The sequence below is a fragment of the Pygocentrus nattereri genome, chromosome 15 (genome assembly GCF_015220715.1).
Source record: "Pygocentrus nattereri isolate fPygNat1 chromosome 15, fPygNat1.pri, whole genome shotgun sequence".
Taxonomy (NCBI): domain Eukaryota; kingdom Metazoa; phylum Chordata; class Actinopteri; order Characiformes; family Serrasalmidae; genus Pygocentrus; species Pygocentrus nattereri.
Window position 1 is genome coordinate 13,845,859 of NC_051225.1, and position 25,093 is coordinate 13,870,951.

The following is a 25,093-nucleotide window of genomic DNA, read 5'->3' on the forward strand; positions in this document are numbered from 1 at the left end:
ACTGTTAACACTTTTATTTTAAAATGTAAACTCTAGTTGTGACCCTAACATGTTTTTCAAGTGTAATATAGCTGTAAACGCTAAGGACACAAAAATGGACGTTTCTGTAGAATGACCCAACAATGCAGACACTACTCAAATGCACAGCAATGATTAGATGACATTGCCTGTAGGATTATTGTCAACTTTGAGGAAAGATGTGCAGATCTTTCCTGCAGGTGGTCTGTCTGTATGTCCATCTGCTCATCTTGTTGAGAACTTTAAACCTTTTTTAAAATTAAAAATATGATTTGGCAACACTTTCAATGAATGTCACATTTGTAAGCATCTATAAACTTATTCATAGCATGTTATAATGTGTTCATAAGGCATCATAAACATGGCTATAAATATTTATAAATGTGCATTATACTTAGTAAAATTTACTAAGATAAGCGTACTTAAAGTTAAAGCCTCCTCCAGTGTTGAGTGAAGTATTTACTGAAGGATTTACTGAAACACTAAAATTATTTATACACAGTAAAGCTCATTACAGGCTTCAAATGTCAGAGTTTAAACTAGTGCTACCATCAGTGTTTTACCCAATGTGGGAAAGTCAATGTACACTACTGGTAATGTTCACCACCGTTAGCCTGGCACTGACTTAACACTGCATATCCAATAGAATGCTAGGAAATGAGCATTACTGTACTGTACTGTACTGTTACAGAGTGAATGGTTCTAGCGCTTGATGTTAGAACCAGTGAAGGAACAAATTATAATGACAGCCCCTCCCGCTCCAGGCCTTCACTCCACAGTGACTTCCCACTCAGTGTGATGTCAGAGGCTGCACAACGCCCTCCAGGCTGGGACTGACTTTACTGGCACTGACAGTATAACATGTTATTAACACTACTCATAGTGCATTATTTTAACAATTAATAACCAGCATGGCTATAAAGTGTAATTCATTTTCATATATATTTATTTATATGAATGCATTCTAACATGTTATGAATGTGTCTATATATGCTTACAAACGTGACATTCATAGAAAGTGCTAGTGATGATTTCTATAAATAAATACACATTGAATGTGCCGATTACTGGATTCAATGAGAGAACTCTAATATTCTCCATTTTTGCGAGCACTCCTGCATGTTCACTCACACAAAACACTGGAACTAATTCAATTAACTCACCACAGCCAAGCAATTTTCAATCAGGGGCTGATCAGCCAGAAAGGTGGGCTGACATTTTCTAATTATAATGATGATCAATGATCCTCGTTGGTAAAACAAAGCCACGTCCTTTCCTCTCCAAATGCTACCGTTCGCCCGCATTGTGTGTGCGTCTTCCAGGATTTGTATTCATCTTATAAGCGGACAGCTCACTGAGAGAGGAGGCCAATGATGCATTAATGATTAAAAACATTAATGAGCTGAGTGTTGATGTGACAGAGCCAGACTGGAGGCCAGCTTAAGTCTCATTACAAAAAGCATCAGTGTTTTGATCTCATTGGCTGTGTATTTGAAGTAAACTATGCCACCATTTTATGGTTACCAAGTGATCAGGTTTCTGAACTATGTTGCCTCTGGTTTTAATTAATGTAAACCTTTGCTAGATCCATGTCTCCCACCTGATCAGGGGGCTTTCCTTCATTCACAGCTCTGCAGACACTGGCAGAAGCTCACTGAAGACACCTGTTAAAAAACAAAATGTTTATTCACACTTACCAGCACTAAAGTACTGAGATTATGATAATATGATTAAGATGATTTATCCCACCTTGTCTGAAGAGTGTACAATATTCCACATATGACATCAGACATTTAGAAAGAATGAAGTGACCTCAACTGTCCAGTGGTGAATTTCAGATACTGCTTATTTCTTTGGAAACTGGCCCAAGGTCAAGGCTGGTTCCTAGTCCAGTGCTGTTTTCTACTGCCTGCATGATTGTAATATGTTTTTTATTTAGTGATGCATGCCACGGTTGTCGGGATAAAACACTGTATTTCCAAAATGGTAACTTTACAGGAGAAAGGAAACTTTTTTTACTTTAAATTTAATGTAAGTCAATGGAACCAGACATCTATAAAAGGTGTTCTGACAGTAGCGATATGAAAATATGGATGGAGAGAAAACTTTATCAAGTTCTCCTTCTAATGATCATCTTATGAAGGCAAAATCATCTACTGCACAAACTTACCTGGGCCAGATCTGGTATTGGCTGACATTTTGAAATCCCTCTGCTGAGTGGCAGAGCCAGCCGTCACCTTTAGGGATGATTTCTGCTGAAGGTCTTTGTAATGATGAAAAAAATTAAAGCAGCCTGGATGTCACAGGGATGGGAGTGACTGGATTAAGAGTAAAAGCATACTTCTGCACCCCTCACAGCTGTTCACTCTACAGTATACTCTGGCACAGACACTTTGAGGGACCATGGGATTCTGTTCCCATTGACAGAAAACTAGGAATTCCAATACGGAATTGCTAGGGCGATAATGGATAATTAACACGTTGTTTCGACTGAAATTTTTGCACAATACATTTTTGTTTGATTTGCAAATAAGCTGCTCTTTTAACATGTTCTCATGTTGAAGAACCAGATGTCTGACCTCTTTTGGTCAGAGTTTCTAATCTGTTTAGTCCAAAGAAGGAAACCCAGAAAGACTGAAGGCTTCAATGAGTTTATCATGTTTGGTACCAGCTAAAAAACCCTTCATAAACACACTGTATTCATGCTAAACAATAAGTTTTGATACGACTAAGCGAGTGACGTTAACCGAGTTATCAGATCATTAGTATTTAGCTTCATTTAAGGCAGTGTCTCTTTAGTGAAAATAGCTTTAACTCCGTCTAATAAATCAATACTACATCACCCTAAAACACTAGTGCTAGCTGATATAGCGTAGTGGACAACATCGTGGGGCACATTATGAAGTGCAAAATATGATGAATAAGGCCCTGTATGATCAGCCAGCTGAAAACGTACAGGGCCCCAAAATTTTTTTTAGGTAAAAATCTGGTGTGCACCATCCATCCATTATCTTCTGCTTCCCCAGGGTTCGGGTCGCGGGGGCAGCATCCTAAGCAATGAGGCCCAGACCTCCCTTTCCCCAGCCATTTCCACTTTGAGGAGCTCAGGGCGGAGCCTTGCCACCAAGGAGCTTCTTAACTACCTTAGCAACTTCGGCCTCAGTAATGGACAAGCCTATTCCCATGTCCCCAGACTCAGCCTCCTCACTGGAGAACGTGTCGGTGGGATTGAGAAGGTCCTCAAAGTATTCCTTTCACTGCCCAATGACGTCTTCAGTCGAAGTCAGCCGCACACCATCTCCACTATATACAGTGCTAGTGGCACACTGCTTTCCCCTTCTGAGTCCCCTTATCTCTCAACCTTGCGCACCAACTCAGACTCCTTCCCCACCAGTAAGGTAACATTCCAAGTTCCAAAAGCCAGTTTCAGCAACTGAGGATCAGAACGCCAAGGCCCACGCCTTCGGACACTGCCCGATCTACAAAGCACCAAACCCCTACTACTGCCCCTTCCATTGGTGGTGGGTCGATGGGAGGGGGGACTCATGTAACTCCATGGGCTGGGCCTGGCCGGGCACCAGACACTCGCTGGTGAGCCCCTCCCCAGGCCTGGCTCCAGGGTGGGGCCCCGCTAACCCTGTTCCGGGCAGGGTACACAAGTTCTGTTTTTGTCTTTTCATAGGGGTTATTATGGATCACACTTTGTCTGGTCACCTAGGACCAGTTTGCAATGGGAGACCCTACCAGGAGCTTTTGCTCCAGACAACATAGCTCCTAGGATCATTCAAGCATGCGAACCCCTCCACCACGATAAGGTGGTGATCTATGGAGAGGTGGTGTGCACCAGTGTAGATATATTTCTTCTCCTTCTTAGAAATGTATATATATTTTTTGTAATTAAAGTCTATATGGGGGCTATGCATCTAAAATTTTCACTCACTTTCCACCTGTGTAAATGTGATGTGACAAACGTGATTTGATTTGATACTATCTGGTGAGCACCCTAACTATGAAGTCATCAGCAGATGGAGTAACGCAGTGAGCACCCATTACTTTCAAGTATCTATCTATCTATCTATCTATCTATCTATCTATCTATCTATCTATCTATCTATCTATCTATCTACCTACCTACCTACCTACCTACCTACCTACAGTACTATGTGAAAGTCTTAGGCACCCAAGACACATTTTCAAAATCGATTTATTTGTGTAGTTTGCGTTTATTTGCTGAGAAAAGTGTTAATATTTGAATAAACAAAATTCATAGAATATTAATTAATAATGATTATATATGTGTATATACACTCACTGGCCACTTCATTAGGTACACCTGTTCAGTTGCTTGTTAACACAAATAGCTAATCAGCCAATCACATGGCCACAACTCAATGCATTTAGGCTTGTAGAGGTGGTCAAGACAACTTGCTGAAGTGCAAACTGAGCAACAGAATGGGGGAAGAAAGGTGATTTAAGTGACTTTGAATGTGGTGTGGTTGTTGGTGCCAGACGGGCTGATCTGAGTATTTCAGAAACTGCTGATCTACTGGGATTTTCACGCACAACCATCTCCAGGGTTTACAGAGAACGGTACGAAAAAGAAAATATCCAGCAAGCGGCAGTTGTGTGGACGAAAATGCCTTGTTGATGTGAGAGGTCAGAGGAGAATGGGCAGACTGGTTCGAGATGATAGAAAGGCAGCAGGAACTCAAATAACCAACCAAAATCTCTGAGGAACGTTTCCAACACCTTGTTGAAAGTATGCCACGAAGAATTAAGGCAGTTCTGAAGACAAAAGGGAGTCCAACCTCTTACTAGCAGGTGTACCTAATAAAGTGGCCAGTGAGTGTATGTAGCATATGTATGTGTGTGTGTGTGTGTGTGTATATATATATATATATATATATATATTTTTTTTTTTTCAAAAATAAATAATAAATAGTGAATTTTAACCATTTTCAAACCTCTCCTCGAGGAAGCCCAGTATGATATGTAGCTAAAGAGAAACTCCTGGTTTGACTGGGGCTGGATCGCTGGGTGTCTTCAGTCCTTAAAACATATTTTAAGTGTTGTGAAAAGGAAAGATGCAGTGGTACCAAACTTTTTTGGTACTTCACTGCTTTCTGTTTGTATTGGCTTTTGACAAACTGTCCCAGCTTGTTTGGAATTGGGTTTGTAACATTAGGAATCTTGTCTAGAGGCTCTAATTTTTATAGAGGCATGTGCACCACTACAGTAAAATGAAACACAGGACCCCTGCGTCCCTCTGCATCAAAGCTCAAGGCTACCTATGACTTTGCTGTTCTGAGGGACACACGACTCGCTTCCATTACAAACCTAATAAGAGCACAAATAAGATTAATGAGAAAAACAAAGTGCCAGCTGCACTTTTAATTAACCCCAGCTCTGTAATGGTGTTCTGATAAAGACAATGAGAGGAGCAGAGCCCTTCTCCTTTTGCACTTCACTGTTTGTCGCCTCTCTCACTTTCAATAATAAACGTCCTTCTGGGACCTAATTACATCCCATGTCTACATCTGGATGGTGGAGACAGAACTTGAGCCTGTGCTCATCCCACATGTCCCCTGCCTGTCCCTGCTGACCACAGCTTTCGCTTGACAGAATATCAGAGAACCTTCCCACACTGCCTCCCCACAGCACAGTCCACTGCTCATCATACCACAGCACTGAAAAATGTTACAGTGAGCAAAACAATCAGTCTCACTTTAAAGTAAAACTAATTGTGCATATTTACAGTTACAAACTACATGTACATAAAGTGAAATGTGTAAAACCACACTACACATACTGTGTGTGCTCCATGCAGTGTGGTCTTTACCAGAGGTGGACAGTAATGAAGTAAATGTAATTGGCTACTGTATTTAAATAGTTTTTTCCTGTGTCTGTACTGAAGTTTTCCCATTTTGGGCGACTTTTTACTTTCACTCCACTACATTTTGAGAAATCTGTCGTTCCTTTTGGTTTCTGTGTGTATAAAAACATAACTTGTCAAAACGAAAGAAGCGCAAAGCAGGAACACCAATCAGGGCACAGCGGTCACTTTGTTTTGAGCTTGTTTTGACCTGTTGGTCATACCGACCCAGTGCAGCACACGGTTCAATGTCAGCGCAGCAGCGTAAAATTTTGGGAGGGTCTGTTCAACATAAATGATGAACTAACCTAACTTTGTGTAAATAGAGCACAATATAGAAATATGGACACATATGCAGTCGTGACGCGGCTTTTTTCTGAATTTCTACAAACACCATTTCATTTTATAGTAAATTAGTTTGGGCTGGTTTATGTTCATGAACAGAGACCTACAGATCAACATAGTAAAGGAAACTCATTTGTGATCCTGAGTTTAAAGCCAGTTTTTATTAAACTTAAACTTGTATCTAAGTTGTAAATAAATCTTAAACTGAAACTTTGCTTGTTTGTAAAAAGTGATTTCAGAGCCACTCGGTTCTTCCTGATAGAAACTGTTTACCTTCAGTGTTTTGTGCTTATGATCATTTTAATAAACATCAGCGTCACTAATTAATGACATTCTTATTATGTTTTTTAAGCCTGATGACAGATTAAAGAAAATAGAGGACTGTGTAAAAGACATGAAATGCTGGATGTTACGCAACTTCCTCCTGCTAAACAGTAACAAAACAGAGGTTCTCCTTCTGGGTCCTAAATTGACAAGAAATAAATTACCAGATTTAATTTTAAATCTCACTGACTTTCCAGTCACACCTGGCTCAGCAGCAAAAAATCTTGGCGTCATACTTGATTCAGACTTATCATTCGATCAACACATAGGCAGCATCACTAGAACAGCTTTTCTACATCTTCACAACATTGCCAAGATAAGCCCTGTCCCTGCGTGATGCGGAAACACTAGTACATGCTTTTATTACTTCCAAGTTAGACTAATGTAATGCGCTACTGTCAGGATGTACAAGCAGGAATCTAAGAAAACTTCAACTAGTCCAAAACGCCGCAGCCAGGGTCCTCACTAAAACTAGAACATTTGATCATATCAGTCCAGTGCTTTCATTGGCTGCCTGTTAAATTCCATATTGATTATAAAATTCTTTTATTGATGTATAAAGCCCTACATGGTCTCGCTCCTGAGTATCTTCAAGACCTTATTTCCCATCACGACCACTCAGATCACAGAGCGCTGGCTTATTAATAGTTCCTAGAATTCAGAAGGTTTCATCTGGGGGAAGAGCTTTTTCTTATAAAGCCCCCAAACTCTGGAATGATCTTCCAGAAACTGTTCGGGACTCAGACACAGTCTCAATCTTTAAGACTAGGCTGAAAACTCACTTGTTCAGTTTAGCTTTTGGTAGCTAATGTTCCCCCTTATATAAAGGCAGCAGATCCAGGGGTCCATGGACACAGGGAATTATAGTAAACTGAGACTCTGGTGTTGTCGTCCCGCTGCTCGCACGCGGTCACTCGGGTTTGTGGATGGTGGAGCGGAGGGATGCCAAACTGTTTGAGTGCTCCCATGTGTCCTTCTGGTTCTCTCCTTTTAGTTAAGCTGTCATAGTCAGATCAGCCGGAGTCGTTAGCCACATTCTGGAAATGTTCACATTCCCTGTTTTATGTACAAACAGACAGAATAAAACTAATTCCCACGCCCCAGCTGCCACCACCTGCCTTGGACTAGCTGCCCACCCTACACTCATGTTCTCATAGACTCCTAGCTATTACTACTACTAATACTACTGCTATTAATATTAACAGTCTAATCACTTGTAGGTAGTTTGACCAGAGGAGGATGGGTCCCCCCTAGTGAGCCTGGTTCCTTCCAAGGTTTCTTCCTCAGCTCTGAGGGAGTTTTTCCTTGCCTCTGTCACCCCTGGCTTGCTCATCTGGGGTTTTTTTTGTTAAAATTCTGTCTTTTCTGGAATTCTGTGAAGCTGCTTTGTGACAACATCCATTGTAAAAAGCGCTATACAAATAAATTTGATTTGATTTGATATTAATAGACTGGTTTACCAAGAGAGACACTGGAGTATTTTCACATAAAATGAGTTCATGAAGCGAGTCTTGTTATGAAAATGATAACAGGACATTACAGCCATAATGAATCTTTTAGGACTTTTATTTTCTATACTTAAGTACATTTGAGAGCAAATACTTTAGTAGTTTTTACTTTAGTGGAGGTCTAAAGGGAGGAACTTCTACTTTTACTGGAGTAATATTTTACATTGGGTGTCTCTACTTTAACTCAAGTACATGGTTTGTGAACTTTGTCCACCACTGATCTTAACTAGCTCTCAACTGACCAGTTCTGAAGATAGCATAAATAGCTTACAGGCTAAAAGATTCCTTTAGCAATATTCAGAGCAAGGCTTTCAGCTGGCATATTTATGGAAGAATTGTGTAAAAGATGTAAAACAAAGTTAAGAATGTTAATTGTTTTACAAAATTCAAATATCCTTGTATCCAGTAGAGCTGCTATAAGTAGTATTAAATCCAGCATGGAGAAGTAAATGTAAACCTCAGTTAGCTTTGCGCTAATGTAATATAGCAGAGACATTATACAGGAGGAGACAGGTCAATGGTTGGAAAATGACTCGGAGAGCTCACAACACTCAACATCTGTTTATGGAGGTCCCACATTTCAAGTAAAAAAGCCAATCAGCTTTCTGGTTACACCACAAGCAGGAAAAGCTCCCCCTCAGTTCTGCAAGTGTAGTAATCAGCCTGAAAAAAAACCTGAAAAACATTTTTTATGCTTTATTAGAGCCACACACTATAAACCATTTCTGAGATCTGTACTAGTGATTTTAAATATCTGCAAGTTCAAGTTTTTAGATCTCTCCCTGTTAAAAAGATGAAGACTGCCCTTGTATGACTGGAATAACTGGCAGCATGGACAAGGTGGTCACAGAAGGGACAGACTTCCTATAAGGACTTTGAATAAAGTGTTTTTAATCGAGGCCCTGGTGAAAATCAGGATTATGTTACAAAAAATGGATAAAACTAAATATTTTCATTAATGCATGATTTTAAGAAAGATTAGAAAACATCAAATTCTTTTAAAAAAATAACCTAAACCTAAACTAAATCAACAATCTCTATGGGCAACGATCGCCTTCAGTGCTGGAGCTGTGATTTCAGTATTACATCCTATATATCGTATTTTGTTGTTTTTCAGTTTTTGACATAAATTGAAAATGCCTGTTGCTCTTTACATTGTACATACATTTCATGAAGTATGGACCAAAAGAAATGACCCAAAATGACCTGGAAAGATGTCTGGTTCCACTGACTTACATTGAAAGTAATGTATGTTTTTTTCTTTCTCCTCTGAAGTTACCATTTTTGAGATATGAGGTTATCTTCTGACAACAGCACATATTCAAATGTTTTGTTGTTTTTACAAGTGAAAATAAATGAATTAACATTTCCTCGACAACAGAGGTGCTCAATCCTGGTTCTAGAGATCTACCACCGGTCGATCTCCAACCCAAATCCAGATGCGTTTGAATGTTAGAGCCAGGTGTCCATCCATCCATTATCCAAGCCGCTTCTCCCTCAGGGTCGCAGGGGGGTGCTGGAGCCTATCCCAGCAGTCATCGGGCGGAAGGCAGGACACACCCTGGACAGGTCACCAGTCCATCGCAGGGCAGTAGAGCCAGGTGTGTTCCATCTTAATTCTCTAGGATCAAGACTGGACAGCCTTGCTCTACAGAGAACAATGTTAAATATGGCTTTTTTTCACAAACTTTTGTGCACAATTTCTAATTGTTGAGTTTAACCTATTGGAAAAAATAAAACATGAAAAATAAAATGCTTTGCACAGGCCACATTTGATATTTTTCTTTTTTTACCAATGTATTAAATGAATCAGATTAACAGTAATTGTTTATTAAAATTCTTCAAAAAGACTTCAAAAATCATCCAATCATATGTCCAGGGACAGGGACCTATTATTCAGCAACTACACAGACTACACTACAAACTAGCTGAGCAATTATAGAATAACAAAAGTTTATTTATTTAAATCCTGGCCATTTATCATTTTATAAAACTGTTTTTATGAAGCTCTTATTGTCATGTGCTGCTTTCTATTTTATTAGCAAGTTCATAACACACAGTAAAAGTTCTGGACAAACTGGAGGATTTGACCTGATTTTCTTAATAAATGCTGTAGTAGTGTGTATAGTGACAAGTTTGTTTTAGTTGAGGGGGCCCAGGTTCTCAAAAAACACTGGCAAGGGGGCCTGAGGAGGACAAATTATAAACCCTTTTACTTTAAACGTCTTCAACTCCTTGAGACCACCGATGGTTCCAAAACGCACTTTGTCATATTCTTTACGAAATACATTTCATATTTCATAATCTATATTCAGAATCTGGGCGTCGTATGAGGCTGTAACTTTCTTCTTTCCAGTAAATTAGATGGTGATGTCATTTTAAACCCTTATTATAAAGAAGCTGAACTTCGCTTTCTGCTGAAAGTCGACCAATTTTTTCACAAATCTGGGCTACAAACTACAAACAGACGGCGTCTCTTCAGTGATCTGCTCTGTAAAAAATACTTTATAACACAAAAACAAAAAAGCGACAATAATTTACAGTTATTTCATGCAGTAACTGAATAATTTACCTTACGATTTGGGCATGTAAATTCAGATGGACAAATCAATATACAGCTTTGAGCATGAGTGGTTAAAGCTTTATGAATTCAGGCCACGATCACTAGAACTAGCAGGAGCTTCCTGCTATTTTGTTGAGCTGCTGGATTTTTGATCCAGAACTCTCAGCACACATTCACACCTTTCACCATCATGACCACTAAAATACTATACAACAACCAATACTGGGACTGGCCAGCCCAGGACAGAGACAGCCCCACCAGCACACCTCACTAATGAGCAATGAGGCCCTTATCTCGTACTCTCAGTAAGGGGGTATTCATTTAATGTAAAAAAAAAAAAAAACTAAACAAAAAAAACAACATAAAATACTGACTGCTGTTTTGGACCTTACCGGACTCTGTGATGACATAGCTTGGTCATCTTTTCACACATGATGTACACTCTGAAATGGATGTTGTTTGGAGAAAGACCTCTGCTCTGTTTTCTGACTCGTCTCATTTAAAACTGAAATAAGATCCAAACACGTCTCACAAAACACACAACACTGCTCCTCAAAGCCAGGCTATTTTTCTTAATTACCTGCCTTAATTAAGCATGAATGTGGCATATAATTATTACTTATATGCTGATTGAGGCACTAGTAGTGCAAAAGAATGCCAGTTACGCTGGAATTACCCTTAAAACCTGTGCCTGGGGAAATTTAGGGCATTAATAACAATTATTGGCTTTCTTTAGTTTTCACAGACACCTTAAGTGTTGGGTATTGACTGTTGTGCTGTTGAGAATGTTGCCTATTGATTTTGCCGGAGCAGCAAGATGGTCTTCTCATCCTGTAAGGCCAAGATTAAGGCTCGCACGCTTCCACACATCGAGCAGCTGGGGCTCAGTTTCACTGCCTGAGAGTGCAAAGAACTGCCGCTACACCCACCACAGCACTGCACACAGGGATGGACATGGTTAGCACAGCTACTAGATCTTATGGTTTGGATAAAAGCATTATTAGCACACGTATATACAGTACTGTGTGATAGTTTTAGGCATCTAAGCTAATTTTTCAACAATTTACCTCAGCAGTGAGTTTATCACAATATACATTAGAATAAAGTCATATACATAATTCAAATAAACATAAAAACAATAAAAAGTAACAAGAATTTCTTGGGTCCATATTTTTCCTTGACCCCTTCACAGCCACCATAGAGACTTGTTAATATCATCAATTACATCATGAGCACAATTTACTGAAGCACTGATTGGTCAAAGGAGAGGTTTGAAAATGGTTAAACACACTAACATCCAGAAAATCACTATTTATTATTTATATAATCATTATTAATTAATATTCTATAAATTTAGTTTATTCAAATATTAACACGTATCTCAGTAAATAAACTCATGCAACACAAATAAATAGATTTTGAAAATGTGTCTTGGGTGCCTAAGACTTTTGCACAGTACTGTATGACTGATGAAAACTGCTCTGAAGAAATATGTCAACTGTTTTCTATTTGACACTTTGCAAAATGTCATACTACCTTTAGTAATGGTGGCTACATTCGCCAAACTTTCAGAAGATCTGGTAGCATCTGTAGCATTTGTGCTAACAGACTAAACAGTTCAGTCATACAAAAGAAAATGCAGTAGCGTGTATGAAGACACACAAAAAAGCAGACGTTTGACATCCGACTTTACAGGAGAAGTAGAAAAATGACTTTACTTTTAATGTAAGTCAATCAAGCCAGACCTTTTCCCCCAAAGTCATTTTGGGCCATTTCATTTGGTTCATTCGGTTCATTCCTCATGAAATCTATACACCATGTAAGGGATGACAAGCATTTTCGAATTATGTCAAAACTGAAAAATTATTATTTTTTCCCAACAGCAGCCATATTTTCATGTTGAGGAATGAAACAAAAACAGCACCATCCTTCAGAAGATCAGGGAAACTACATGTTCCTCAGTTACACCTTTCCATCATTTCTTGATCTAAAAACACAGAATAGGTCAATTATAATTCTGCCAACAATGCAATTGTGAATTACTTTATTTCACAAATATGCCATCGTATTTAAGTAAACAAAAAAAACTATTTTTCCAAATGCATTCATGAATTTATCTCTGTAGAGAACAAATAAAAGCCAGCGGTGAAGATCACTGTTGTGCTTAGTAAAAATATTCACTAAAATTATTTTAAGAAAACGCTTCAAGTTTTGACCCAAACTTAAAATCTCATCACAGTTATCAGTCACACAGAAACTACTGCTACAGGAGCTGCTTTAACTTCTTTTCATTTCCCATTCTTCATTTATCTTGGAGTAAAGGTTGTATCATTTACAGTCAATTAAAAACGATACATCACGTTCAGTCGCAAACACAAATGCTTTAATATCTAAACGGGCAACATGTATTACATTAAGGTATTATTTATGAAAACAACTATTCAAGTTCAACAGGGACATACAAATCTTTGGGCATAAATAAATAATTTCATAATATACATTCAAAACTTTGTATAATGTATTGTTTAATATTTCAGAAAAGGAGTGTTTTTTTAAAGATGAGTTCCTAAGTGTCAGAGAAGATCCCTGAGATTATGCAAAGATTACTGCAGGCTCCATCCCAGCTGTGTCAGTATCTCCATGTCCAGCAGAGCCTGTGAAGGGTTCTCCTCTCCAGCGCCCTGCGTGCAACTCTGCGGGCCACCTCAGCAGCGAACGAGGGCTCAGGCACTGTCCGGCATTCGCGGGTCAGCTGAGGTCCAGGTTTATGGCCAGAGGCCTCTTTTTGCTTGGGTTCTCCCTCTGGCTGAAGACCTCTCTGGAGACCGATCTAGGACATGGCAAGAACATTTGAACCCACTGAAGGAGCGCATTATACTAATATAGAAGAGAAAGCTTATTTAGCCACCTGATCTATAAGCTTCATCTATAGATCTTTACTGCAGGTCAGCAATATCACAAACAAAAAAACATCACATTGCCCATACTTACCACTTATTTCACACAATGATTTTTTCCTCTTCAGGATTTAAACTCTCTAGTCTCCCAACAATAATGTAAAATTCTTCCATTTAAAAGCTTCATCTAAAATCCATTCATCTGATTTAAATTTGTCCAGAAAGCTTAATGTAAGGTCATCCATCATGATGCATTATCAATTATATAACCATCATTCCTTCAACACACAAACCACCACCCACTACAGCTTAAGCCTCCTTTCTTTTGTTTTTACTGGTTCAAAGATGCATATTAAAAAAAAAAAAACAAGTTATATAAGCAACTTCTTTAGATTGTCAACTATTTTGCTTTCCTTCTGAATTTTTTGTTTGCAAACAACATTTGTGAGAATTTGCTTGTGTAGGTTTCCTCTCTTTTAATAATCCACACAAAAGTGAATTGTGGAGAATATTCATACTCAAACATGAGCAAAATAATGAGCAAAATAGTTGAGTCCAGGAAAGCATGACTGGTCTTGCTCTCTCAGGATGGGAAGGATGGCCTTCCCTCTTCCCCCATTACTAGCATAATGCTAGTCATCTAGATGTAGCATCTGTTAGTAAGTAACTGGTAGTTGGCATTCTCCTCCAAGCATGTAGATCTCTAATGACTTTGTGTTAGTGGCAACAATGCGCTGGCTTCACAAGATTTCAGAGCTTAACCCTCCCAGCTTGGTAGTATCACATAATAGGAGAGGACCTATACTATATGGCCAAAAGAATGTGGACACCATCACATCCATACAAGTTTTGTTGATCATCCCATTCCAAATCCTTAGGCTTTAATAGAGAAGTTAGGCCCCTCTTTGCATCTTTAACAGCCTTCACTCTTCCAAGAAGGCTTTCCACAAAATTGTGTGGCTCGCAGTCAACGTTCCAATTCATTCCAAAGGTGTTGTAAGAGGTTAAGGCCAGGGCTCTGTTCAGGCCACTGGAGTTTCTCCACACAAAACTCATTAAAACGTTATTATGAATTTTGCTTTACGCTGTGGGGCTCATTTATGTTAGTACAGAAAAAGGCCTTCCCCAAAGTCTTTCCACAAAGTCTGTCTATATATGCTGTTGCAATATCATTACGATAACACACAACCTCGAGTGTTCTACTGCTTTTATACAACACTTAAATAAAGTAAGAAATTAATAAACTGGGGCGTGAACGCGGCATTTAATATGTTTTAATGTTTGCAGTTCCTTCTGCCAAATTATAGTTCCTTAAAAAGCAACTTGTTCCTACGTTAGAGTAACGAGCTCCGCCCACTTGCTGCTCAGCCAGTACTTCATTCTCAAGCTCCACACAGACCAACTGACAGTTTGGGAATGTGGCGTAGTCTCATTTTCAGAGTCTGATCAAATCGGCTTTCGGTCAAATGTGATCTTAAAAGTGTCCGTATTCTGTTTGTGGTAAACTAAGAAGTAAAAACGTTCAAATAGCTTGAGCGTCTCCTACAGCTGTCAAAGTCGTTTCTTAGCAACAGCGTCTCAGCGGAGTGATACAGTGTTTGTGAAAAACCCGTGTGAAATAGCATAGTTAGAATGCCTCTCAACCAATCAGCTTGCGTGGCTGGAACTAACTGTTGTATAAATCGCTCTAGCTGATGCTTGGACCTGTGCATAGTGATCACAGACTTGTGTGCAGCTGAACGGCCATGGAAACTCATTTCATGAAGCTCCTGATGCTCTGTTCTTGTGTTGACTTGTGGCAAAAGAGGCATCCTATGACAGTGCCATGTTTAAAGTCTTCAGTACAAACAGTTCTACTCTCAGGTTCTTTGGAGATTACATGGCTACGTACTTGTTTTTTTTAACTGTTAGCAATGGAGAAGTGTCCACTTACTTGTGGCCATGCAGTGTAGCTAGTGGGTGGAATAGCTGGTTAGTGTAAATGGGTGGACTAAATTCAGGAAAAACAGCCTTAAATTCCCCCCAAAAAATCTATTGTTCCTTAGTTCTTTTTTCCAAACATGGGTGAATAACATCTGTCCATCATATCTGATTACATCACCCTACTTCCCATCCATAAAAATAATCATATTGTCATATGGACCAATACTAAGCTCCACACATTATCAAAACTCAAGCTCATATATTCTGTCCATAGTAATTCTGTTGTCCATTCCTACATTAGCAACAAAATTAATGGTGCATGCCACTACAGCTGGACGTGACCATTAGCTTCATGTTGGCCTAACCTTTATTGTCCTGTCGTCATGTCCAGCACCGGCTGGCTCCTCTCCTAGCTTGCTCCTCCTCTCTACCTCCCTGCAGTACACTGTATCTCTGGGAGCAGACAAGGCCACATTACCACTGGGTGCAAATGGAGAAGGTCAAAGGTCATTTCCAAAGGTCTATGCCAGCTTCTTTAGGTTTAATGAGCTCTCTCTAGCACAGCCTGCTCATCAGGATTTTTTCCTCTTGGAAAGGAAAATCCAGCTTATTAACAAAACTAAGCATAATTTTCTTTGGCCCTGAAGGTCTCAGGCTGCATGTAAATTTCTCCTCTCATTTAAAAGAGAGAGAAAAAAGCCCTAAACCGTCACAGTCTCTTGTTTCTGAACTTGTCATCCTATCTGGCAGCTTTGCATACACAAAGGCCTTGTTGGATACTCCAGCGGCCTCGCTAATGCATGCCCTTTTGTGCCGCTTAATTCCGCTGAGATAAACAGGTTCCTGTATGCAAAATTATTCACTCGCACAGAATTAGCCAGAGAAGCAATCAGAAGTATGAATAACAATCCGCAGCGGTACACATTATAACTTTTGAGCGGGAGAATAAGGCGGCCTTGGATACCTAGGGAAGTGAGCTTATCAAATAAAGCTTGATAAATGTGCCCCGAATGAAATGAGTCAATCATTTTAATGTGCGCGAGGAGCCCTGAGGAGAATAAATAAGCAATCGCCACATCACGCAGAGAGAGCAAATGAGCATGCTGCACAATTAGGCAGGGTCACATTGGCACCGAGCTGCAAATGCACTAACGAGCTCCGCATCCATCAGAGAGGGAGAGGGAGAGGGAGAGAGAGGGAGAGGGAGAGAGAGGGAGAGAGAGAGAGAGAGAGAGAGAGAGAGAGAGAGAGAGAGAGAGAGAGGGAGGGGGGAGAGTACAACAGGAAAAATTTAAAAAGGAAAGAAAGAAAGAAAGAAAGAAAAGCAGAGACAGACAGAAAGAGAAAATGAGAGGGTGGGGAAAAATGAGGCGGAGAAAAAAAACAGCAACAGGAAAAAAAATCTGAAAGAAAGCTAATGCAAAAGAAACAAGCAAGAAAAAGAAAACATCCATAGAAGTATCAAGCAAAGAAAGAAAGACTGAAAAACAGCAAGCAAGTAAAACAAACAAGAAAGCAAGAAAGAGGAAGAAAGAAAGAAAGAAAGAGAAGGGAGAGGAAAAGGAAAGAAAATAGAACGATAAACAAACAAAGGAAAAGTGAGAAAGACACAGAAAGAAAGACAATGACAGATTTAGACAAGGAGAGAAAAAGCAATGGACAGAAAACGAGAGAACAAAACAGATGAGTGAGGGAGGGACATGAAGAGAAAAAGAGGGGGATAGGGTGAAAAAGAGGGAAATGGGTCAACTCAAGGTTTTCTGTAAATGCTGATTTAAATAAAGTAAGCCTTTAAAAAGCCTTTAAAAAGTCAAAGAGATGAAGCAGGACCACAGCAGGACATGCATGCGAGAGTCCAGCACACGCTCAGTCCCTGAGCGGCCGGGAGGTGCACTGACATGCAGGCATGGCGGCCAGACAGCCTGACAGGCCCCTGTGGCACGAGCTTTCAAAGGCAAGTCAAAGTTATTAAGTATTCAATCACATAAAAGGAGGTGAAGGCGTGAAAGGTTGCGGACCAAAGCACTTTTGCTCCAGTGCATTAAAAGCTGCCCGGCTGCTCCAGCCCTGCGTGAAAAGAAATAGATTGCCTCCCAGGAAGATGGCTGCTGAGTTCTGCCCCCTCTCTTTATTCCCCCTCCCTTTAATAACAGCAATCTGCTGTGAAAATCTAATCCCAAGTACCATTTACGCCGCATCTAGATAACTTCTGCTTGGAAAAGCGTACAATATGAATATTTCATTCCCTGATATCCAAATAAACATGGCAGGCTTTCTATCAGTCAGGGGACGCTGCAGCAAGTGAACTGGAAACAGCAAAGTGCTAATGAATAGCGAGGTTTCGGGAAAAGTGTGCCTTGTGAAAGCAATGTTCTTTTATTTCTCTTTAAAAATGAGCGCATTAGGGAAAAAGTGCCCGCAGCTCAAGAAAACAGTGATAAAACATCCCGATGATGCTTATGAAGAAACATAAAGCGATACGGCGTTTACCTCTCCGCTTCGGAATACGCTGTCAGAAAATCCATTCTGGACGGAGGAACTGTATCCATTATTACTCACTATCGTCAGTAATGTTCTTCATTTCCGAAAATCTGAAGCACTACATTTAAAAACTGCACTCAAACCACACAACAGTCTTCTCTCAATGTGAGGGGACAGGGGTGCAACCAAACTTTATTTTTTTGGTGCAACTGAACAAAAAAAGTCATATCAACCCCAACACTATATATTGTGTTCAGCTGTGCACTGTAATCTGTTGGAACCATTGCATGTAGACTACAATTATAGATATGAAGTCTGGGGTATTAAACAGAGTTCCGGTCCTAAAATCTGATTAGCTGCATTCAAAGCCATTGTAAAATACTTCATATATGCACAGCTATGGCTGTCTCATAACAACTGAATTCTGTATTAAAATACTAAAAGTTTCTGTGCTGTGAATGGACAGTCATACTGCTCTCATGGACCACTGAGTGTACTGACAGATAAATTAAAAACTAGCAAGTTCTTTTTTTAAAAAACACCAGGCTTAACGTAGCTGGTTAAACTTGCAAAAAGACAGCTAACAGACTAATTCATATTCCATGTTATGATGCTGTTTTAAGCCACTTGAGGCCACACATTACAGTGGCTTTACCACACCTAATATGGGGGTTAATCACTGATGTTTGTGTCATGCCAAAGAACACAATCACAGCGATGCATGGCCTCTAATGGCTTATGGCCTTGTTGTACTACTGTTCTGATATGTAGAAAAGCATTCTACATATATATATATATAACACGCTTAATTTTGTGATTTATTGCTTACTTATACAGCATTTATTATAAAGCATATATCTGAAACAATGGGGTTTCAATGTTTAATTTTCACTTTATTTTGCCAAACCATCTTGTACTGTTGCTTAATTACAGTGTGTTTTTTTAAGTTTTATTTTAAAATGTTAGCATTTACGATAAAACCTAAAAAAAGTTCAGAATGTCATTGGCTTGAATCGTTGCACATCGAGACAGAATGCATATCGCTGCTGTCAGAAAAAAAAACAATTTTTGATTTTTGACGTAATTTTAAAATGCCTGTTGCCCTTTACATTGTGTGTAAATTTCATGATGAATGGACCAAAAGAAAGATACTTGGAGAAAAGTCTGGTTTCCTTGACTTTCATTAAAAGTAAAGCAGATTTTTTCCTTCTCCTGTAAAGTTATCATTTTAGTGATATGAGGTTTTCTTCCAACAACAGCGACATGTAAAAGGTGTAATTCAAAGCACTGATAACGATTCTTGTGTGTCACAGGCAATGATCTTGGGACTGCTCTTGGCTCCCATGTGTGCCATAAAGAAACTAAATTTGAGATCAGAACGTTCCTCTTACTCTTCACTTCACTGCTGGCCCACCCATGCCATTCCATTCCACATCAACTTGTTTGTATTTACTCCTTCGTCTCTCCCTCTTGAGCCACTTACAGGCCTGCAGGCTTTCTGCATGTCCTGGAACATTAGCTGAGCTTCATTTAGTTACACAGTCGAAGCAAACGGACCGAGCGTGTGTGTTTCCTTTCCAGTGGTCCCTGCTTATCTGGCCTCTCTCACTCTCGTTTTCTCTCTCTCTCTCTCTCTCACACACACACACACACACCCACACACACAAACACGCTCCCTGGGTGATTAGTCAAGAGAACCATGGTCTCTGGGGCAATTATGCACTCACTGCTCCAGAAGCCCTTCCTGTCAACTTCTCTTTGCCTGAAACTCTGCAAATAGTGGAACTCACTAAAGTACAGTAAAGTGCAGCACTTTCTGAGCAGGTCAGTGACTCCAGCACTGACATCCACACGGCTAAGACTGCATGTTCTGATGGTGGGGTGGAAGCAGGTTGGTGTGTGAATGGTTTAATGTGAATGGAAGACAGGGGGTGATGGCAGCAGTCACTGAACCTGGCAGTGGGTCATAAGAACAAACATAGAGGGGAGACTGGAGGGCCTCATAAGAAGAGTCAACATAGCCTGGCTGATTGAGCTGATTCTCCACGCTGCCTGTGCCAAAAAGTTCCCTCAAACTTTCCCTTTGCAATTTCACATTGGAAAATCATATCACACCCTATTAGAGAAGATAAGCCTTCGCCCGCAGAGGCAGCTCATTGAGAGGACAGGCCTTATGGAATGAGGTGGCTAAAAGCGACACAGAGACCCTCTGTAACTAGCAGACACCTTTTCACTAAGGCTGATAGAAATATCATCCCGATCTCATTAGCCGTCCTGGTTATCACTTAGGAGGAGAGTGGGTGAGAACGATGAAGATGGGATTGAGGGAGTATGATATATATATATAGAGAGAGAGAGAGAGAGAGTTCTCATGGACATGTCAGAGGCTGGCAGGGCAGCTCTTTACTCCAGGAGCACAAAGTCTTTCAATGTAGGGAATGAGTTATGGTTATTCAAATATCTGCACTTCGGAAATGGACAGACTATGTGTTCAGATGACGCCTTTTAAATACACATCTCATGCTTAAAAAGAATAATGATGGGCTTCTAGAGTTGGGTTAAAGGGCCAATAAAAGCTACCTTATATAAAGTTATAACATTCGCTATCTTTCGCAATCTGCTCACATAGGCACAACACTAGAAGTGAATTGCTGCCCTCTTCATGTGAAATTGTTAACTCACTCTAGGTTGAATGTCACTTTGAAAATGTAAACAAAAAAACTGAAATGTCTGTTGATTTTTATGGTTGACATCCTCATATTATGCAGTGTGTGAAACTGCACTGTGTTTTTGACATACTGCCCACCCCCCACAATGCACATGCAATGCATCAGAATCAAGGTCCATGGAACAAAGGTTCTTTGAGCTGTATATTTGAGCCACAGCATCTCCCTGCAGCTCCTGGTAGAATTCTGTGATGTGTTTTGTACTTTACTATGCATAGACACACCTCCCTGCTGCTGTGCAGACCTGCTGATGGATATGAACACTGTCTGAAATGTGCAGATACCTTTTCAAAATTCAGAATATTCAGAAGCATCATGCTGGCATCTGTACTCACAACACAGAGGGCTGGTGGTTGGGCAGTTGAGCCAAGGTGTTCCTCTGGTCACTCGTACTCTGTGGTTGAAAGGCCTGCAACAAACCCGACTAGTCAAAACACTTGCGACCTTTCCATGAACTGCTCAGCACTGTGGATAAGTGTTCTTCGCTGCTCAGTGGAGTAAATCTTAAGGTAGATTCTGTAAACGCACCTTCTCCCTCTCCACCTCTATCCTTCGCTCATCCAGCTCTGCCTTCAGCGTCCGGATCTCCGCCTGCATCTTCTCCACGTTCTCTTGCAGGTGACTGGAAAAAGAGAGAACCTATTTCTTTATTGCACATTCTTTTTATTTCAATGTAGAGTTAAAACAGCTGGGTAAAACCCATAGATCAGCGAGACAAGTTCAGCAGCTCCGGTGGCTGATTATAGCTCTGCTGCTCACTAAACATTTCCAAGTGAAAGTTTAAGGTATGTCTTGACTAAGGTGGCATTTAGTGAGGTAAATTAATGCATTTATCGAGTTTTTATATGATGTCTTCTTTGCATGGTAGAATGTTAACCTGCATTTGTGGATGCAGCAACAAACTGTGTGAATCATGTCTGTATTCAATGTAATGCCGTCTAAGGGATCACAGCTAGCTAGTACTGGTTATCAGCCTAGTCCTTTGCATACAGAGATTTCTCCAGATTCTCGGAATCTTTTAATGTTATTATGTACCATAGATGATGGAATCTCGAAGTTCTTCGCTATTTTACGTTGAGAAACATAACTGTTACAATCTTTCACAGAGTGGTGAACCCCTGTCTCATCTTTGCTGCTGAAAGACTCCAATCATGTTACTGACCTGTCGCCAAGTAACCTCATTAGTTGTGAGTTATTCCAACAAATTCAAAATGAGCATATATTTTTCAAAAAACAATTCCTTGGTTTCAACATTTAATATGCTGTCTTTGTATCATTTTGATTAAATATAGAGTTTAAATGTTTTCACATTGTTGCATTCTGTTTTTATTTGCATTTTGTTACAGTGTCACTTCCCTTGGAAACAGTGTTATAAAACCACGAACACTTTTTGTCCTGACAGTACTGTTTATGCTATTTACATTCTGTTTTCAATAAAATGGAAATGAAACTAAATGTATACACTGCTTAATATTTGTAAGATTTACAGGTATGACTGTGTGTATGAGTGAGTGATGGTAGGAATGCATGTTTTATCTTATTTTACTTGATTTTATTTTACTGTATTACTGCATGTAAATGTTTGTCTGATGTTGTGCAATGTGAGCTCCTGTAACCAAAACTAAATTGCTTGTATATGTAAGCACATATGATTATGAACTCCTTTTTTGTAAAATACCCTCAAATTTCAGTCTGGAATGGCAAGAAATGCCCAATCCTAAACTAGTTGTCATTACAGCCAAAATGTTTTCATGTTTGGTGGAACATGTAAATGCTTTGATTCACCTAAACCCCCTCAGAAATTCTAAGGTTGGTCACAACTAGAGGAGGAATGACCTGATCCCAGGTATCAGTATCGGTCCAATGTTATAAGAAAATCATAGCAGTTTGAGCACAACCGCCTTCTTTTAGATGCAGAGTAGTTTTAAAAAAAGAAATATCGGACCAGTATCAGCATCAGCCGATTCTCCAAGTTTCACACATCGGCAAAGAAAAAATGGTACCGTGCCATCACTACTTACAACACAGTAAACAAAAAAAGACTGTAGAGTTGGTAAAGGCTCATTTGCACACTGCAGCCTTCTGTGATACTGCATTGCAAATGCCAATATCATGCTAACAATTCACAAACACTAAGTAAGCTTTGATACACTGTGCCACTTTAATATTCACACACTCATACACAGAGTAGGTCTCCGATGAAAGTATTCCCAGGGCTTACTCTTTTTCGGCTGTGAGATGGATAATCTTCTTGCTCTGGTCTTTGATTTTCAGTCCAAGCTTCTCATTAGTCTGCCTGGAAAAGGAAGCAGAGTAAATCTGTTACAGTGCAGTGCGTTATGCAGGCCTGCTGTAGCCCCCAGTACCCTGGCCATATATTAGGGGCAACAGAAAGTAGAAAAATATTAATATATTTGAGTGACAACAACATATTAGAAGAACAGGCAGTGATTCAGGTTCAGAATTAGCCAAGTGTGCAGCAGCTGTGTAAATCTAATTAAACTATTTTATTAGACAAGAATGAAGTACAAAAATAACATATAATAATTAGGTAATAATGAATAGATTATTATGAAGTTTATTTTTTAATTTGAAATGGAGATTTTTTTTGGTGAAAAAATATACTTTTATTATATTTAGTTATAAGTAAGGACCGAGCAATATTCAAATACTTAATACTGCTTCTGATTTTAGGAGCTAAAATGAAAATAACCAGTAATATCGGCCGATATTCTTTTATTATATTTTTATTTTAATTTTGTACCCAATAGCTGTAGTTAAACAGTGCTTTACTGGCAGATATAGTTGTCAGTTCAACTATCACACTTCTCAAACTCAAACGACAGAAACTCACAGTCTCACATAGCACAAATACTATATTAAAATATAAATAAGCACTGGGGGGGAGACTAGCCATATTTGTTTGGTGTTTAATTTTCTGTTAATTATCTCTTATTTTTCTTATTTGTCTTCAGTTCTTCTCATAAAAAAGGCTTTTTGGTTATAACAAGTTATTATCTTACTAAAGGTAGGACACATTTTACAAGTTTTTGTTCAATTTCATCAGTTCAGCCTGCATCAGGTGAAGTAGGCGGTGCCCCATATTAGGTTCCAAGTAGTACAACTAATTAAGGCTTCAGTCCATTATCAGTAGACTGTGAGATCAAATCCTTGCAATGCTGCAAACAAAGTCTGTTATTATCATGGATTTAAATACCCTAACACCAACCCTAACACCAGCAGAGACTTTCGCCTCTTGTTGCCCAGATAGCTGGTCGAGCGTATCGTTTCACAGTGACAGAGATAAAGCACTTACTATGCTGCTCAATGCTCAATTCCTATTGGTAATTACCCCATCACTTTGACCCTTATTTGCATAAAGTTAAACACTGCTAAACTTTATTGTGTCGCTGACTCTGCCCACTTCATGTTGCCAACATTTGCGCTGCCTCCTGTCACCGGAAATCCCCAGCTCTCATTGAAAATGAGCGACCTCCAGCCGCTTTGTCGCATTGCGCTGCTACTGGCATGAATGCAGGATAACATAAAAATCAGTACACTTGAATCGTCACCTGCAGATGCATTTTATACCCCTAATGTGCAGGTGCAAGTGGTTCCCTGCCTCACTGATATATAGCATAAATGATACAGAATATATGATGTGAAAATCATAAGGTGTATGTGTACACCACAGGACTATTTTCCCACTGGATATGTGATCTTACTTTTGCTCCTTCACCCACTGGTTTACATTGGTCACCACCAACTCGCTCTCTCGGTGCAGGCGGGAGCTGTCACAGCGAGCATCACCCAAAGCCTGCCTCAGCACCTCCACCTCAGCCACAGCTGCACTATATTGCTGCTCTATGGAGTCCATTTGTGAGTGTAAGGCCTCCACCTGCAGAGAGACAGAGTGGTAAATATGACAGGAGGAGAAAAATCCGTTTGAAACCATGTAATATAATTGAAATAATCCAGCTGTGTGAGCATAATGTGTGTGAGTGTGTGTGTGTTTGTATGATGGCTGCACAATATGTAAAAAAATATGAGCATAGCAAATACTGCTACGTACTATGATATGCCTTGCAATGTACAGAAAATACATTGGTATGCCAAAATAATTATGATCAATATCAGAACATCCACAAAAACACAAATGTGGAACAGTGACTTGTCATAATGTTCACTTATACAGTAAAAAACATACTGTGCAAAAGTCAGAGACCACCCTTTACTTGTTTCATTTCCAGTCAAAACAGTCAAAGTAGAAGCTTTTCAATTTATCTAGAGATATTTATGAGGAAAGTAGATAATCCACTTGCAACAGAAAAACAGGAGCTTCCAAAACTGGACTTCAAAGAAATTTGGGCTCCTTACAACTGTGCAAGACCTGGCGCCCCACCAAAGCTGTCAGAATTAGATTCACAGCACTTGAT

The 25,093-nt window shown here is 39.6% G+C and overlaps 1 protein-coding gene across 3 annotated transcripts in view; it reads right to left on the reverse strand.

Moving 5' to 3' along the window:
- Nucleotides 1-12,567: 12,567 nt before the first annotated feature.
- Nucleotides 12,568-25,093, reverse strand: part of LOC108433047 (trichohyalin) — a 318,922-nt gene continuing 306,396 nt past the window's right edge. For all 3 annotated transcript variants that reach the window (XM_017707316.2, XM_017707312.2, XM_017707314.2), the window contains 5 exons: nucleotides 24,383-24,555; nucleotides 22,879-22,953; nucleotides 21,186-21,279; nucleotides 20,993-21,066; nucleotides 12,568-13,460 (listed from right to left, as the gene is read on the reverse strand). In XM_017707316.2, coding sequence (XP_017562805.1) covers nucleotides 13,379-13,460; nucleotides 20,993-21,066; nucleotides 21,186-21,279; nucleotides 22,879-22,953; nucleotides 24,383-24,555 — 498 coding nt within the window. In that variant the 3' untranslated portion in view covers nucleotides 12,568-13,378. The remainder of the gene's footprint in view (nucleotides 13,461-20,992; nucleotides 21,067-21,185; nucleotides 21,280-22,878; nucleotides 22,954-24,382; nucleotides 24,556-25,093) is intronic.